The 17,249-nt window shown below is 29.0% G+C and overlaps 1 protein-coding gene and 1 long non-coding RNA gene across 3 annotated transcripts in view; one reads left to right on the top strand and one right to left on the bottom strand.

Moving 5' to 3' along the window:
• Window positions 1-14,129, top strand: part of LOC136797137 (uncharacterized) — a 25,526-nt gene extending 11,397 nt beyond the window's left edge. The window contains exons 2-4 of one of the 2 annotated variants that reach the window (XR_010844987.1): window positions 6,365-6,457; window positions 9,294-9,573; window positions 13,902-14,129. This is a non-coding gene — a long non-coding RNA (uncharacterized lncRNA). Of the gene's footprint in view, window positions 1-6,364; window positions 6,458-6,524; window positions 6,663-9,293; window positions 9,574-13,901 lie in introns of those variants that run through there. The other variant, XR_010844982.1, reaches the window with a different exon arrangement.
• A 47-nt stretch (window positions 14,130-14,176) lies between these two features.
• Window positions 14,177-17,249, bottom strand: part of Brms1 (breast cancer metastasis-suppressor 1-like protein) — a 10,081-nt gene continuing 7,008 nt past the window's right edge. Inside the window, exons 3-4 of the mRNA XM_014417797.3 lie at window positions 16,327-16,534; window positions 14,177-14,881 (exon numbers count right to left, since the gene is read on the bottom strand). Of these exons, the coding sequence (XP_014273283.1) occupies window positions 14,540-14,881; window positions 16,327-16,534 (550 nt within the window). The 3' untranslated portion in view covers window positions 14,177-14,539. The remainder of the gene's footprint in view (window positions 14,882-16,326; window positions 16,535-17,249) is intronic.

Here is a 17,249-nt window from a genome sequence, read left to right as displayed (position 1 = left end):
ATCCTTTATACAGTTTTCACAGCTGACATTCCAACCCATCCTAACACAATCCTCACCACGTATGCCGATGACAGATGTCTATTGTCAGTGAACAATGATCCTTACATTGTATCCCAAACCCTCCAATCCCACATCGCCACCCTTGAAGAATGGTGCCAAAACTGGAGGATTAAAATAAATTCCACCAAATCACATTTACCCTTCGACGTAAACCCATGACCTCTTCCTCTTCAATATCCTTTAATAATACCCCACTTATTCCTGTCGAACAGATCCGTTACTTAGGACTACATCTCGACAAACGACTGACATATCCCCCTTATTCTAGATCAGTCGGTCTAAATTATTTCAATGGTATGCTATTATTACGACACAATAGAGTTATAATATAACAAAAAAAATATTAACAAGAATCGGACTCTATTAATATTACTGTGTCGTCATAATAGCATAGTATTGAAATAATTTAGACCGACTGATCTAGCAAAAGTGGGATAAAATTTTTTTTTTACGGAAAGTAAAGTTGATATTCGTCAACTTAGAAATCATTTAATACGAATTTTCAGAGTAATCGAAAAGTAATGTTTTTTGTTCAAAATTTTTTACTTACTCAAATTGCATGAAGTAAGGGGGAAGGTGCCTTGACTGGCGCGATCGGCAGACAAACAATAGGGGGTATTCATCATGTGTTGAGTGTAAAATGTTTTATCACGTTAAGTATAAGATTGTGAGTAGCCTTATTTAAATTTATGTTAAATACTAAATGCATAAGAGCTCCTGGTGGATTTTTTGAGCTACTTGTTTTGTAACCTTTTCTTCCAAAACATCATGTTATTGTTATTAACGTATCCGTGATTAACGTAATTTATTACAACATGCCTAAATTGAGTGAAAGTTTGGATTCTTAGTGTCTTGTTGACCTTTTAACTTGTGAGGAGCAAAATCAAGATGAGCTAATTGACAACTGTCATTAAATTATTATTATTGTCGTCCATTACTTTATTAGTTTTGAAAAACATCCAAAACAATACTAAAAATCAAAACACAATTGGAGCAAGTAACCTAACACGACAACAAATGAAACGGTGATTAACTCTGCGGGTCTGTTGTGTGACGTCATTCTCCATTTAACAGACCTAGTAACAGACTCTCAACCATGTTATATGTTATATCGTTTTAACATGGTAAAAGAAGGAAATATTTCTCCATTTAACAGACCTAGTAACAGACTCTCAACCATGTTATATGTTATATCGTTTTAACATGGTAAAAGTAGGAAATATTTCTCTATTTAACACGCTTTAACATGTTAAACCATAGGTCATGAGTACCCCTAACATGAATCATTCTACATGGTATTATTGCGACCAATTAGGTCATCAAGTACAATTTTAATTAAATTTATCCCAATTTTAAGGGTTAGACTGTTAGTAACTAATTCAACTGAAACTACAGTGATTTTATAATGTATGATATATTATTTACGTTTATAAATTTACATTGTATTAAGTTTAATAATTTAATCTTGTTGAACCCACTAACAGATAATAACTGCATCAAATTTCAAGATTTTTCTTTACTTTAGATGAAAAATATAGTTACGGAGGTTTAGGGTCGCTATATGTAAAGATTAACTTTTCTAACACGTTTTTTGATAATTTTTTCTACATGTTTAAATAAAATAATTTATAATTTACAAAAGTTCTAATGTGCATCCTTCCCTGATAATTAACTTTGTCAATGAAGGACCGAATGATTGAGGAATAATAAATGTAGACCGAACCAAGTTTTATAGCGTACCGAATTGCTGAAGAGATAATGGTAGAAGTTCTGACAGCATTAAGTCAGTTAGTTTATGAATTGTCGATGTGGTTTAAGTTTGAAAAAACTTTTGGGATGATATAGAAACGCTTGTATGACGGACAGATTCGAACCGGCGCCGACGCAGTAATGAGGCAGCCAAGATTGACGGCTTAATTCCCTCGGCCACAATTGGCCCTCACAGTTTACCCCTATAACTCATCTATTCTTCGGCAGTTTGGATGGCCTTGTCAGTTAGGGAGGTGTAGCATCCTTTTTTATCCTTTAATCATTTATAAAATTCCATTATATCTTGTATTAATCCATTGTTTATTATTACTAACAATGGGAACTGGTTATTTATTTCAAATAAGTAAAAGGTATTTTAGAGGAAGATTTTTTAAAATTTCCTCATATAAGTCCTTTTGCACTGTTTCAATGAGCGTTAAACCTACCTAGTATTAAATACCACTAAATTCTACATTGATTTTACTGAGTTCAATCAAAATCGTTGGTCATATTTGTGAAAATCCTAAAAAAAATGTAAAATCTATAATGTGGTGGCTCTTTCGGTTGGTCGGTTTTAAGGAAAATGTTTCTGTAATATACCAGACATACATAAGCCTTAGATATATAATTTCAGTTAAATACCAAAATTTAGTTTTTGAGCCAGGCTGTTCATACCCACAGACCATTTTGTGAGACGGTTATTTGGATTGAGGGTCATGTAGTTCTGTTGAAAACTCAAATTCGAAAATTTGCTTGATTTTAATACCTCCAATGTCTATATATTCCATAAATTAAAGTAAGAAAACAGCCTTCGATGTCCACTGTGTATTAGTTTTTCTCATTGAACTGCGAATTCATTGCCCGGAAATAAAGAATAAGAAAAATGTATAGGAAGGTCGATGATTGAGCCAAAGTTTTGCCCCACGTTGCTGGGCTAAAAATACAGTGAAACTTGAAATTAAATAAGAATAACAAAAGATTTTAGACAAAAAAAAACTCAAGTTGTCTTAAAACTATTTATTATGAACCCACGATTCGCCCCACGCAGGGCTTGATAAGGATGCAAACACTTAAATGCTGTAAAAATAAATAAACAATGTAAATTAAGAATTTAAAAAAATTAAAATGTACAGTGAAACTTGATCTCCATATGTACATATATTATATTCATATATAAATGAATATATACATTATTATATAGGGAGATGGTCAGGGTTGCGGTCAATAGTGAAACAAAAATAGTTTACAACTATTTATTTTCCTAAAAAACTATTTATTTTTTATTTTTATTTTTGTTTCACTATTGACCGCAACCCTGACCATCTCCCTATATATCAATTTTTACGGTCAACTATACATACATATATATACATTATATTCACATGTTATCTCCAATTTATACTTACATTCATTATTTTATATTAATGTTTCTATTATACAATTTACTCATTTGTACCTCAATTTATCTTATATATATTTTCTTTTCTTTACCATATATATATGCTTTGCTTTAAATTATTTTCAAATATAACGTATTTTAAACCGCCAGCTAACCACTCTCACTCTTACCTGTCAACTCATTTCCTAGCTCTTTGGCTACCTTGCCTTTTGGAAGGTATGCTTCTTATCTTGTTCATTATCTTTCTTTATTCTTGATTTTAATCATATTCCCTTTTTCCATCTTTTGTATGCCTGTATTTTTATATTTCTTTTTTATCTGTTGTTATTACCATTTCTTTAATTGTCTAAAACCTTTTGTTATTCTTATTTAATTTCAAGTTTCACTGTACATTTTTCTTTTTTTTAATTCTTAATTTACATTGTTTATTTATTTTTACAGCGTTTAAGTGTTTGTATCCTTATCAAGCCCTGATAAAGCCCTACGTGGGGCGAATCGTGGGTTCATAATAAATAGTTTTAAGACAATTTGAGTTTTTTTCTTTGACTGCACCCGGACCATATTCCTTTTATGAAAGAAAAAATATATTTCATGAAATTCTACGAAAAAGTATTTTCTTTTTGTTAATTTGGCTGGTTCTTACTGGTTTCCAGTAAGCAACATTCAAAGTTAAGATTATATTTAAGTATAGCTAAAAGTTACCATAGTATACCTTTTCAAGACAAATATTTGAAAATTGGTTGGCTTTAGGATAAAAGTGGATAGGCACGAAATTGTACACAGATATTTTTTGTACTAATTTAAATTTATTTTAAAAAAGACCACTTTATTCACTAATGTAATATTCCATACAATAGTCCAACTTTAATAAAGTCACATTGCAACATCTAGTTTTTCAATTGCGCGTTACTAGTTCGTGGATAGACTTGACTTTTTCCACCACTCAAGAAACAAACGTTTCCAGAAATGAACGAGCAAATTGACTTAATAAAAGTGGTATTTTTTCCGAGGAGAAAAAATTAGATTTGGTATTCTTGGTTTCAGTGAGAGTTATAAATAAATATTCGCATATAATGTTACTCGTAACAATAAACTATTTTTAAAGTAAGATAAGACCGGTTTTATAACTGTGATAAAGAAACGAGACAGGAAGGCTGTATTCGATCTATTTATTTTTGACGTTATCTCTTTCATTTATACTTAATGATATTTTTCGACAAAAAAGGATGTACTAAGCCTCAGATGAGTGGTGATCCTGCAATACTTAGAAAGCATTAGGAACTTTTTAAAAGTATTCAACCCATTTGGTCATTGTGTTAGTAATTAGGCCTGAGAGAAATTGAAAACTGAGTTTAATTACGCATCGTGCTCAAACTCAAAAGTGTTGCAAAGAGAATAAATCGCACATCAAATTTCAACATAGGTGCAACCTTCAACTATTATGGTAGGTCTGTAGAAGTTTTGTCAGGAAAAACGTAATACCTGTACGGTATGCATTTTTAAAAAAAATATCCCGAGTGGTGGAGTCAATATCAGCTCCTTCATATAATATTTCTAGTAGTAGATATTTTTCTTGAAGAATGCGGTGTTTTTAAAGCCTATTCATTTATTTAGACCCATATTACAAAAGCCAAAGGTATATATTATTAATAAATTGATTTCTGACTACCTTAAGCCAAGAGAGTTTAGAATCGTTGATATTGTCTGGCAACGAAGCATTTATTACAAAATCAATACCAGACCTAAGTGGGCGGGCTACAACTCAAAAAATATCCTCCCTTCACAAAAAATTGCTAATGTTCCTCAAATAAATATTTCTTCCTCTTCAAATGATGTTGTTCAGTCCACATTAAAAATCACACTAGTAGCGAAAGAAAGTGGTCAAAGTTACACTATGTGTACATACGAATTTAATGTAGGTTGCTAATTTGGCTCTGAAAATCCGAAACATAAGTCCAATTTCCGTAAATGTTTTATCTTTTTAGGAAATTCTTGCATTGAAATAGCGTACTTAAAAACTCTCGGAAAGATAATTGATGGGTCAGAAATTACAGATATATTTATTTACCCTTATCTTTTAGCTTTAGGTTCTATAAATATTCTTTCTTCTTAGAACTCATTATCCACATAAATCCATGACCGGAGTTGCATTAAAAAATATAAAGTATTTATTTTTCAAGAAAAAACAGGTGGAAACAAACTCTCAACTAATGAAAATCGACTTGTAAACTACATTTATAAATGTAATACATAACAAAATGATACTTGTCAGATCATTTCTGACAGCACACTGCGAAACGATATTCGCTCAGACATACTATGAATTTATTAATATGAGACGGCAAGCGTGGACCAACTCCGCAATTATTGATTCGAATCAACTCCGCAGTTAATTTGTACCCCGTTTAGAATCAGAGTGTAAGTATAGGATGCATTTTTTAAATGCCAAATGCTGTCAGTTTTTTCAATATAAACTATCCGAATTCCCCTCGATGGCTTTTTTTAATCTTTGATAAAGATGTTGGAGACTTCCAAAAATAGTATTAATAACATTTTACCACTACTAAGTGATGTTTTATTCTTGATAAGAAGAACTAATAAGAACTTTTCTCGTACATCACTCGATATTGGCCTCTAACAGACCATAAATGCTAATGCGAGGCGTTGTTTCAAAGGTCTGACAACTTTCACTGGCTGCATGAGTACGGAAGTGTTGTTACTCATTCTACGAAAACTTCAGTAATAAGCATTGCTTTAAATCAATCAGTTTGGGTTAAAAAATGGAAGACATAACTAAGGAAACCAAACTCCATTAGGGCAACATAGATGCTACAGCGTCCGTTGATTCATTAAAAAATACCATAAGCTCATTTCGTGAATCACTAGATCAATAGTTGTTACGGAAACTTAGTTTGGGCAAGTCTACCAAGGAATGAAAAAAAGTTCTGTTGAGCACTTAACAGAATAGTCGCCAACAACACATATATTTCAGAAAAGAATGTGCAGTAGACTCTTCCATGTTTGCAAGTTCTATCACGAAAACTTAACAAATACATTTATACAATTATGTTATACTATGCTACTATGCGCTATGTTACAGTTTAATATAAGAAAAATGAAAGATATTGAAGCATATTTTATTTTTTCACATTTTAGCTGAGGAAGAAGGCGACAAATAGGCGTTGTCTTCGGAAGATGAATCCAAGCAGATAGCTACAAAATAGATGTGTGAGCATTATTGGTTGAATTGTAAGTAAACCATTGATCGAATTATGGAATTTAAATCTTTATATACCATTATGTATCATTTTTTCAGGTAAAATTGACTAAGACGTTTTCATTGACCTACGATCTATTTTGTAAATATTTACCAACTGATTTCCTGTTAAATTTTTGATTCCTTTGTTATGCTCATAAAAATAGTTCAATATATATTAATTTTTATCTACTCTTATATCATTTCTATATAATCCTTTTCTTTTTCAAATTAAAAAAGTGTATCTTCGACACGGAGTGTTCAAAGTAGGATGTGATTCCCTGGTAGGATTGAAAAAAGTTTAATAAAAACAATGACGCTAAAGAAATTGTTTATATTTTTGTACTTACACAATTTAATAATTAGCAAATAAAAATAAATGACCTAGTCTTCAACAATATAAACCACATAAATGAAAAACATTAAAATATATATCCTAATATTAAATAAAAATTTCCTCTTTATAAAGTATTTAAAAAAAAAATTGAACAATTACGGTGATTAAAACAAATGATATAAAAAATTACAATAAGACAACCAAACACAATTTTTCATTAAAACAATAAATGAAAGTAGGAATGCACTGAATTAAAATTATGTAGTAATTTTGGCAACACAAATTAGATCACTGTTCATAAATATTTAGGCACTAAAATGATTTGGGCCATCACACTTTCAACAAATATGAAGGTTTTTAATTTATTTTATTTTTATTTATTAATTTATTTTTAATGGTAACATTTAACGTAGTTTCCGCTTTCCTCCTAGTTATAATAATTATTATTATGAAATCATAATAATTACAATAACAAAATAATTATATTGAATATTATAAAATAATTATTAATAGTATAAAATGATAATAATAATTAATTTATAAATCGTAATAAACGAAGTAAGATTTTATATCAATGTTATATGGCTTTATTTTTACCGTATGTATTTATGAATTAATTAAAAACCTACGTTTGAACAAATTTTCATGAACACTGGTAACATTGAACTGGTACTGAAATCTTTTAACTGAATTAAGACTACTATCTTCCGTCACATTGTATAGTATAGGATACTTAATTTGGGTAAGCAACTGAGTTATGATGGAAATTTCCAATGTAGCTAGTGGAAAAACATGCGAGATATATTGCAAAGACTACCAAACGTCAGTATTAATACTAAAAAAAAAAATTATTAATACATCTATAATTGGAAACTGGTTTATTAATTGATATTTACAAATTAAAACGCTAAATTTATAAATTCAGATCATATTTATCATACTCCTAGGGTTAACTAATGTGAGGTGGAAAAAAATAAAAAATTTATTTTTTAAAACTAAAATTTCTTGTATTTTAGAGACCAAATAAATGTCTTGGTGGCAATGATACAGTGGATCAAAACGTCCAAGGCCCAATCTCATGATCACGTATGATATTCTACATCATAGCTAATTTACTATTGTTAAAAAACGGGAATCATTGCTACTACTTGTAAACAATCGATTACAGCATGAAATAATATTTTATTTTGAAGAAAAAACTCTCATCTTAGTCGGAATCTGGTGAAAATGAAGAATCTTGAAACTGCATCAGACACTTCTATAAAACACAATTATTGAAAACTGTGACTAAGAAAGATGGGAAATGTATGGGACCGAGTTTTGTTTCTGTGACAAAATAAAATTTTATCTCACACTCAAACTGTACGAGGAAGGAATACCCATGATAATGGATTCTCCCCTACAGGCCACCAAAATTACACACATTTCTAATCCATGACAAGGAAACATCATTTAAGATAACAGTGAAGACCTGCAAGACCAACAATACGATTTTTTGGAAATTTGGGGGAAAAAATAGGAGACCTTTGAACGAAGACGTTTTTGATACATTTTCTGATGATGTTAAGATCTCTAAACTTCCTAATTAAGGTTAAATGCACCGAATTATAATGAAATTATTTTCAAGTGATGGCAACACTTAAGAGGGCAAATTTACCTCTCGTCTCATTTACAGGTGGAATCATGAATTTCCGATCTGTATACGGGTCTTTCATGTAGAATTGATTAATTAATTTTTTTATTATTTAAACAGGTGAATTTAACACTAGGTTTACCGGGGTTTCTTATATACTTATTTCTACGAGCACGTCAAATTGATTGGTGAACAATTATACACATTTTCTTTCAAACACAAATTTATTTAAATTAAGTCTAAATAGAACAAATACTAGGTAGGCTTCACGTTTAAATACATTAATAATAATTTTTTTTTTAAATTATCAACAATAATATTAATGGTATAGGGAAATCACACTACCCTGCCAGCTTCGCTTTGGCCTAGTACATACTGATCTTCAGACGCATCCTCAGAAAAATCTTCATTGACTTTGATAATTTTGTTCAATATTTTATTATATCTTCTGAATTTAATCATGATTGCTAGAAAAAGAGGGATTGGTCAAAATAAAAAAATACTGTGCCCAAATGCAATTATCCTATTGTAAATGTTTACAATAAACGGAGAATGTCTACAATAATTGAAAATTTTGCACGCTGTCTTTGAAAAACTTCTTACACTATCTTTTAGAAATGTTCTTGCACTCTGACTGCAGTAATCATACTAAAGGCCGTTTGGTTTTTCTACGGTGACAAGCATAAATTCTTTGGATTAAACGATTAATTTAAGATGCAACATTGTTAAAATTAATGCTATAATTTTTTGGGGTATTTCATTTCAAAATTTGAAATCTGTCTTCCTAATCAAAATCTTCCACTTCAAAGTTCAGCGTAATTTACCATTGTAATTACAATATTAATTTTCTTATTTTCAGGGAAGAAAAACAAACACGGAAATATGTATTTTATCGAAAAATTCGACATTGTGAATAATGAACTCAACAATTAAAATGGTTATATGTAAGCATATTTAGATTTTTTGACCATAAGAGCATCAACCAATGGGACGTATAATTTACTAAGCATTGGCGAACTTAGTTTTTCCGAAAATTCTACAACTCTTCGGCTGATTTTTAGGAATTTTCAGATAACAGAAACGGTGAACTCTGAATCGAAGCAACCAGGGAAAAACTACATAACTAATAAAACTGCAAGGTAATAAAAACATAGAACTCTATTAAGTTGTTAATTATCTGTTACTGCTCCGATTTTTATGAAATTTTCAAAGATGGATGCTGCTTCACAATTCCATGTTTTCTACCTCGCTAGGCGGGCGGTTTCACAGCGATAATAGAAAAACAAAATGCAACTGTTTTCAGTTTTTTTGCTTTTAACTCATATACTAAGCATATATTTATAATAAACAATCAATAAAAAATTAAAAAAGGCAAAATTTCCTACAAAACGCCAATACTTCAAATATTACGAAAATACTTTATTCTCGACCAACCCGTGATGTAAGAAAGCGGTTAAGAAAGGCCACCTAACGGTTCTCTTTGAAAAACGAAAAAAAAACCCTCTAACTGTTAAATTGTGCCCTATTGTTTACGTCATATACCTGAAACTAGCTTGGCAAACAAACTTTTCTTCAAAGAAGCGAAATGTGGTCTTTCTTAAGTGGTGGCTTCTTGCGACGTCGTATATTGTTCGAAAATAAAATATAATATAAACATTTTGTAGTAAATTTTGGCTGCTATTATTTTTTATAAGAGTTTATAATTTTTTATCTCAATAAATGCTCTCATAGTTTATCTCAAAAAATGCTTCGTTATAATATAAGCTAATAACTAATAACATTAACAACATTTTGTAATTGGTTTTTCAATTTTCACAGTGAAAATTTGAAAACCCATTAAGCCAAAGGCTATTGGCGTGAAAACCTGCAATTTGGATTCAGCATCCCAAAAAACATGTTAACTCGTAGAGAAAAAAACTCTTATTTATACATTTTTCCTGAAAAAGCACGATTTGAATTTTCGATGTCCGGGCTATTTTATATTTAGATTTTATCCATGGGTAATACACGAATTATCCAGGGATAAAATGTAAATACGATTTTTTTATACTTAAATTTTATGTAGAATATCATCTCCGAACAATCCTTACCTGTCTAGTTATTAACGAAAACTGAAAAAAAAACGTTATAATTGATTATAGGAATATGTGAATTTTCGTCTGTAATAAAGCATAAATTTTCTAGGAGTGATTATTTCGTCTTTAGATTAAGCGTAAAAATTACTCCAAAAACATGTGTCGCTAATACCAAAACTATTCTAAATCTCTTAAATCTAAATATCTAAATATCCACATATGTCGTCTACTCTCTACCCTAAAAAACATCTTTTCACAGTAGGAATTTTTATTGAATATTTTGATTCTCCAATTTCATAATTAACGAAATATTTTTCCGAAGTTTCATAAATGAAACAATTATTTTGCTAGGGTTTCTTGTACTTTATAATTTATTTGAATAGTTGAGTGATTCCTTTCTATCGAGAAAAAAACGTGTCCTGCTCAGAATAAAAAAAAATAATTTTCTTCTTTTCTGTTGTAAATTAGATCATAATTATGAACTTGTTTTTACTGTTCGCAAGATATTTAATCATCGTTCTAAATATTTCCAATTATTTATAAGGTCATTCTGTGTATATAAGACGTTACCGAAACCCACAAAAACTGTTTTAGAGGTTATGAAACAGATTTAAAATATTCTCCCACCCTCCTCCGGTGACCTTCGATATAGTGGGGAAAGCCAATTGTTTCGGGCCTCCTTTAGAGATTTGTATGTAGATATATAAAACACACTAAACTCTGGTGGCTGAGCATTAATATGTTTATAAGCTCAGCAACAAATGTAAAATAATATATTAAAAGTAATAACAGAATTTTGTCCTATAATTTCACACTAAAGGAATAGATTGATAACAGCCTTGACCAAAATTCGAGTTTTATTTAGTTGTTGAAGATTCATTGTGTTATTTTCAAAAAGTTAAAATGAAAAACATTAGCTTTGTGGTCTCCAGTTGAGTAGTATTAAGGAAGAAGTATTCTCAAATTAGAATTTATTTTATACTATTATTAATATACTGAGTCAAATTTTATATAGTGGGATCAACCAATTGTTATTACTCCACTTTCATATTAATCATTAAGAAATTTATAAGTTAGCACAATATTTGAATTAGAATAAATGATTATCATTCTTGTAAAATTAACATTAAATAATATGTACTTAAATTAGTAACATTTAAAATTAAGATATTTATTAAATTTGATTCTAAAAACAGAAGATTTAGTTATATATGTTTCATTTGAGCAATGATTTTAATACAACTGTTATGAAGCTTTTTATGAAATTTTTAATACAAATGGTGAACTGCTCTTATCCTATATTCTATATTTAAGGACACTATTATTAGGAGTTTAATCAAAATCATCATATAAAACTTTAGCTTTATTAAGAAAATGGTAAAAATGTGTACAAACCATAATATGAATTAGCTTTTCCAGGGAATCGATTTTAGCAAAAAGGCAATCGCGCATAACCACACTCTTAAGACTAAAACTAAATAAAGAAAAGTAAATTAATTAGTAATGAAAAAAGAAAATAAAATGGAAAAAAATATTTTAATCATTAATGTCATTTTTTAAAAATGTTGGTTTTTCTTAATGATAGTTATTTATTCTTGTTTAATAAAAAATATTTTTTTCATTAGATAAGTTTTTAGAATCATTAATACTTAATTTACAAAATCCTGACACTGGAGTAGATACAACTTTTTCACTATTAAGCAACACATTTATGACTCTCAACAGAGATGGGCAAAAATTGGCTGTAGTTGAATTTTCATGGAATGTCCCAAGTAATAAAGATATTGATAAATAAATATCTCATTCATGAATGAACCATTGATAAATAAATATACTAATCATGACAATTTTAGCTATTAGTTTCAACTATAGCTAATTTTTGTCCAACTCTGACCATCAATTATATAATGAATAATCAGTGAATATTATCAACAACATAAACCAAAAAATATTTTTTTTTTTAAATTATGCTAAACCAATTGTTTATGTAATGGTTCCTGGTCGAGTTTTTAATAATAATCCTGAATTAAAGTAACTCAACCTGCACAGTGATATAAAAGTGTTCCTTAATAAGGTAAAATATTATTTTCTAGTAACAAGTATGGAAGAAAAAAATACATATCCATCTACTTTGTCTTTACCTGGGAGTCTTACCTACTATAGTGAAAATAGTGGTTGACACAGTACCTGTTATTTTTGAAAATCTATAACAGGTGTAAAGTTCTGTTAGCACACATCAATTACTCAGTAACACATCCAATATATCAGAAACATTCCTTTTTAGACAGCAGATGGATTCATGAAAATAATCGAAGGCTAATCCAAAAACTACAGATACTAGAACCAATTAAAAAATGAGACCTTGAATCTCCTTTCCACATTGTTTTAAGTTTTTTGACTTCTTGGCTGTAAAATACAATTTTCTATAGTCTGACTAAGGGACCATGACTGTTACCAAATAGTGTATTCTTGTCCAGTTAGGACACAGTTTAAGCTTTAATATTACTGCGCAACAGGAAGCAATGTTTAATACTGGTTATGATGTTCCTAAAATTACACTTGAAAGCAAGGCTCCTTAATTTTAAATTACTGTTTCTTGTTAGTTAGTTTTAATTATTAATGCAAAACATAAATTTTTGTTTAAAATAAGCTAATGCTTTTTGTTTCGTCCACTTTCCGAATTAATTCACAATGTAATAGATGGGTTTGTCTGCCCCAATAACATTTTTTTTTTATCATATGTACGCTATATTTATCATGTTTATTATGTATTTAATACTGCGCTTATTTATTTTTAAGGAATATAGAAAAATATATAACAGGAAGAGAATGTAACCAAAAAAATATTAATAAACAAATAAATTAGTTCAGGAAATCAAAATGTAAACCAAATAAATACTGCTGTAGGTTCTGCAGAACTATATGCTAAGAATAAAAATCAATTTCGTCTAAATTTGAGTGAATTTACTATATTTTTTTTATCCAATTTTAAAATTATTTTTACTTGTTGCTTCAAACTTCTGCCCTTCTACTTTCTTGTTTAACAAAAATACTGTAAATTCCATGACCTTATATTTTCTAATTACAATCATGAAATATATGATAAAATACTTCATATTTTTGCTTTCCTTTGATATGGCAATTAAAAAAAAATAATAGATATATTTTAAGATAGAAGAGTTCAAAGTGCCAAACATAGAGATTTTTTTCTTTTTTGAGGCCCTTGGCAGAATATCCTGAAGATACCGTATTTGTTAAAAAGTAACCTCAGTCTAAGTTAGAATCTTTAGACTAAGACCAATACCGAATAAAATTATTTTTTAACTTCTGCCACAATCAAAGCAAAACAGCAATAAGTTTATACTAAACTAATTTTGAGCCAAACTTTTCAGTGCTGGAAAATTTCACTCTGTTATATGTCAATAAACTACTTGCACTAACAGGAGGAAAACATCTAAGAGTAAATAGATAGCTGAACCTAAAGAAATAATAGCACAGTTAAAAACTGAAACTAAATATAAATAAAACTAACTAAAGGCAATAAAGGAAGAAAAGAAGATGAATTATGATTGATATCATGTTACTTAGTAAGTAGTGCTTCAATATTAATTAATTATTATTATACCCAATAATGTTAAACTAGGTAGAGAAAGAAGAAAAACACATATGGCTTCGTTGATGTTAATCTTTCAACTGTTTATTAAAAAATAAATTGCTCTTAACCATTAAAATCTGTTTAATTCTATATTTACAGAAACAATTCATTAAGTAAAGCAATAAACGATTGCTTTGTAAAAGAGCACGTAAAAATATTATTAATCAAATCTGTATCACAAAATAAAACAATAATTATTAACATACCCATCTTTATCTCTTAATGTCATCATTTTAAAATTGAATCATCGAGTTTTGAGTGAAGTATATACAAAAATTACCTATAATGTCTTTTGAAGCACAAGGTGCTTGTACATAACATTTTCACAAATATATACAATAAATACAACGTGAGAAGTTCACAGAAGTAAAGAATTCACACATATTGATGAAACGGAGGTTTTCTTTCTGAATTTCTTTTGGAAAGTGATTTCTTAATTATAGTCCAATCCTCCATAATTTCAGCTTCAGAGAGCATGTAGACAATATAAGGTCCAGTGACAGTAACAGGCTTTTTTCTTCCTGGTTCTGGTTTTAGCCCTTTTCTCCAGGAACCACCTCGTCCTTTAGAACCAAACCCACTACTACTTCCTTTTTTCTTATCTGAACCGTAGAAGGAGTCAGAATGGAAATCAATACTATTACGATCTTCTTCAAGTCGTCTAATCTTTTCATCTAACTCTTCTTTCATGGCATCAAAGAGTAAACCTTTTTCATTCTATAAATAAAAACCAATAAATTACTATAAAGTAGGAATGCTGAGATGATATAAAAACTTGACAATCCTAACCTAATAATTAAAAAAATAAATAAATAAAAATCACCTAAGAAATATTAGTTTAATATTTTTACTTAATGAAAGTATTAATTATAAACTCAATAGGTATCACTTAGTATTAATTCTATGTTGATTTTTTTTTTATGCAGTTTAATCTATTTTTTCTAAGTTTTTAGTAATAAATGTTAATACTTTGATTGATCTTAAGGAATTCAATTAATATTCATTTTATCTCTTTTTGACTTTTTTTTTTATTATGTTTTAGCAATTCCCTGTAATATGTTATTTATTATTTAATTTTAAATTAAAAAAAAAAAAATTAAAATCTGTACCGCTACAACCCAAGAAGGGTCAGGGGTTCAGTACTTTGTAAGGAAGTACTGTTACTAAACCAATGGTTGTGCAAGGAGGTGGGTTGGTCATAATCACGCTCGACTGCCAGATTTTTACAAGGCTGGGTGGACCTCAGGAGGGCTCCAAGAATCCACAGGAGTTGACTCAAGGCTACAGTGTAAGAGAAAACAATTTTCTGTCCTGCCGGATTCAAACTCGGGATTTTAAATGCTAATAAAGTAAAACTTTTTTCGTGATATGTAATATATCCAAAGTTCAATGTAGCTATTAGAACAATAACTTATATAAGATTTATTTAATGAAACCTCATTTTTTTTTTTTTTTTTTTTTTGGAGAGTGAAAATACTGAGGCTTGTATATAAAAAAATCAACATTTATACGTATGTCGAAATATTATTTTGATATATTTAAAACTATCAATTATATATATAATTTTAATATTTATATACTATAATTTTCTTTAATATTTATAAACCAACCTACAATCAAGTTTCAGAATAACAAAACATCCTAAACAAAAAGACATACATTTATATCTTATTGTTTTTTGTTTGCCTTCTTAAAGCTTACTATAACAAGACAGAATATTAATTAGTTACATAAATTAATGAAAATTATGTAGTCCAATTTAAACCAAAACGATTGTAAATTAAAATGAAACCATTCACTACAAACAAAGCTCATAAATATGTTAGCCCACATCAAAATCTAATGAACATTTTAACACAGGTAAAATATGATAAAGCAAAAGGGTTTTTAGACCTACATGGTGAGAGGGTGACCAATAAGTAAGGTGTAAGATACTGGATGCTTTTAAATGTTAAATTTAATGTCTTGCATACCAACTGTGGATTACTCTTGGCATCGAGATTCTATTGCGACACACTCAGCCTTTAAATACAGGAAAAACTATGATGGTCAAGGATGATCCTGACCATACCATTCAGGATTGGAAGAAAATTATATAAAAATAATCTAAAATAAAAATATAACATAAGAGTACAATTAATAGGTAACTAACTATAGATTACCTCAAAATTTTGCTTTGCAGCTTGCTCTTCTGCCTTAAAACCATTTTCTATATTATCATGTCGAAGTTGTTTCAATATACCAGCTACTTCTATCCTGATTCTCATATTCTCTTGAAGCTCTTCCAATGGCTGGCGATATTCCTTCGCCACTCCTTCATGTACCTCCTCCAGTTTTGTTTTTATTTGAGTAATTCTCTCACGATAAAGCCTTAAAAAAAAAAAGGATAGAAATAGTTTGCATATTCTCTAATCTCAAAACCTTGCATATACAAATAAAATGTATCCATCTCATAATATTTCATAATTATAATAAAATTATATATCAGCTTATTAAATATTTAATTAATTTTTATACAACATGTACAAATAAAAACTAATTTAAGCCACCAACTATAAATACAGTGAAACCTCTCTACAACAGACAGCCACTGGTCCAACAGCCTTTAGATTTTAAGTAATTAAAATATACCTGTGTATTTATATAAAAAGATTAAATAAAGTTTTCTTAATTTTCAAAAATTTTAAGAGCCTAGTTCAAACGGTTTATTTAATTCCTATAATTCTAGCCAGGACATAAGGAAAATAACTATATCTTCTATTTATTAGTAATGTTAGCATCAATTTCTAGATATCATTATTGTTGTTTATCTCATTAAATAAATTTCTTTCTTACATCAGGATTAATCACAAAATATATTCTAAGCTGAGGGCTGATATCAAAAGTAACACATTAATAATATATTGCAAATTTTTGTTTTGAAACAGTTTTGTTTAAAAGTTATAAAAAACATACATCCCGTCTCAACAATAACAAATGTATGTTTTTTATAAGTGTTGGTATATTGCAATTCATTCAACCAATATTGCAAATTAGGTTCGAAATAATAAATAATTACAAAATTATTTTATTAGCTTAATATATA

This window comes from Halyomorpha halys, unplaced genomic scaffold (genome assembly GCF_000696795.3).
Source record: "Halyomorpha halys isolate HHAL.00 unplaced genomic scaffold, Hhal_1.1 Scaffold169.1, whole genome shotgun sequence".
NCBI lineage: Eukaryota > Metazoa > Arthropoda > Insecta > Hemiptera > Pentatomidae > Halyomorpha > Halyomorpha halys.
This window is presented reverse-complemented; position numbering and strand designations above follow the sequence as displayed.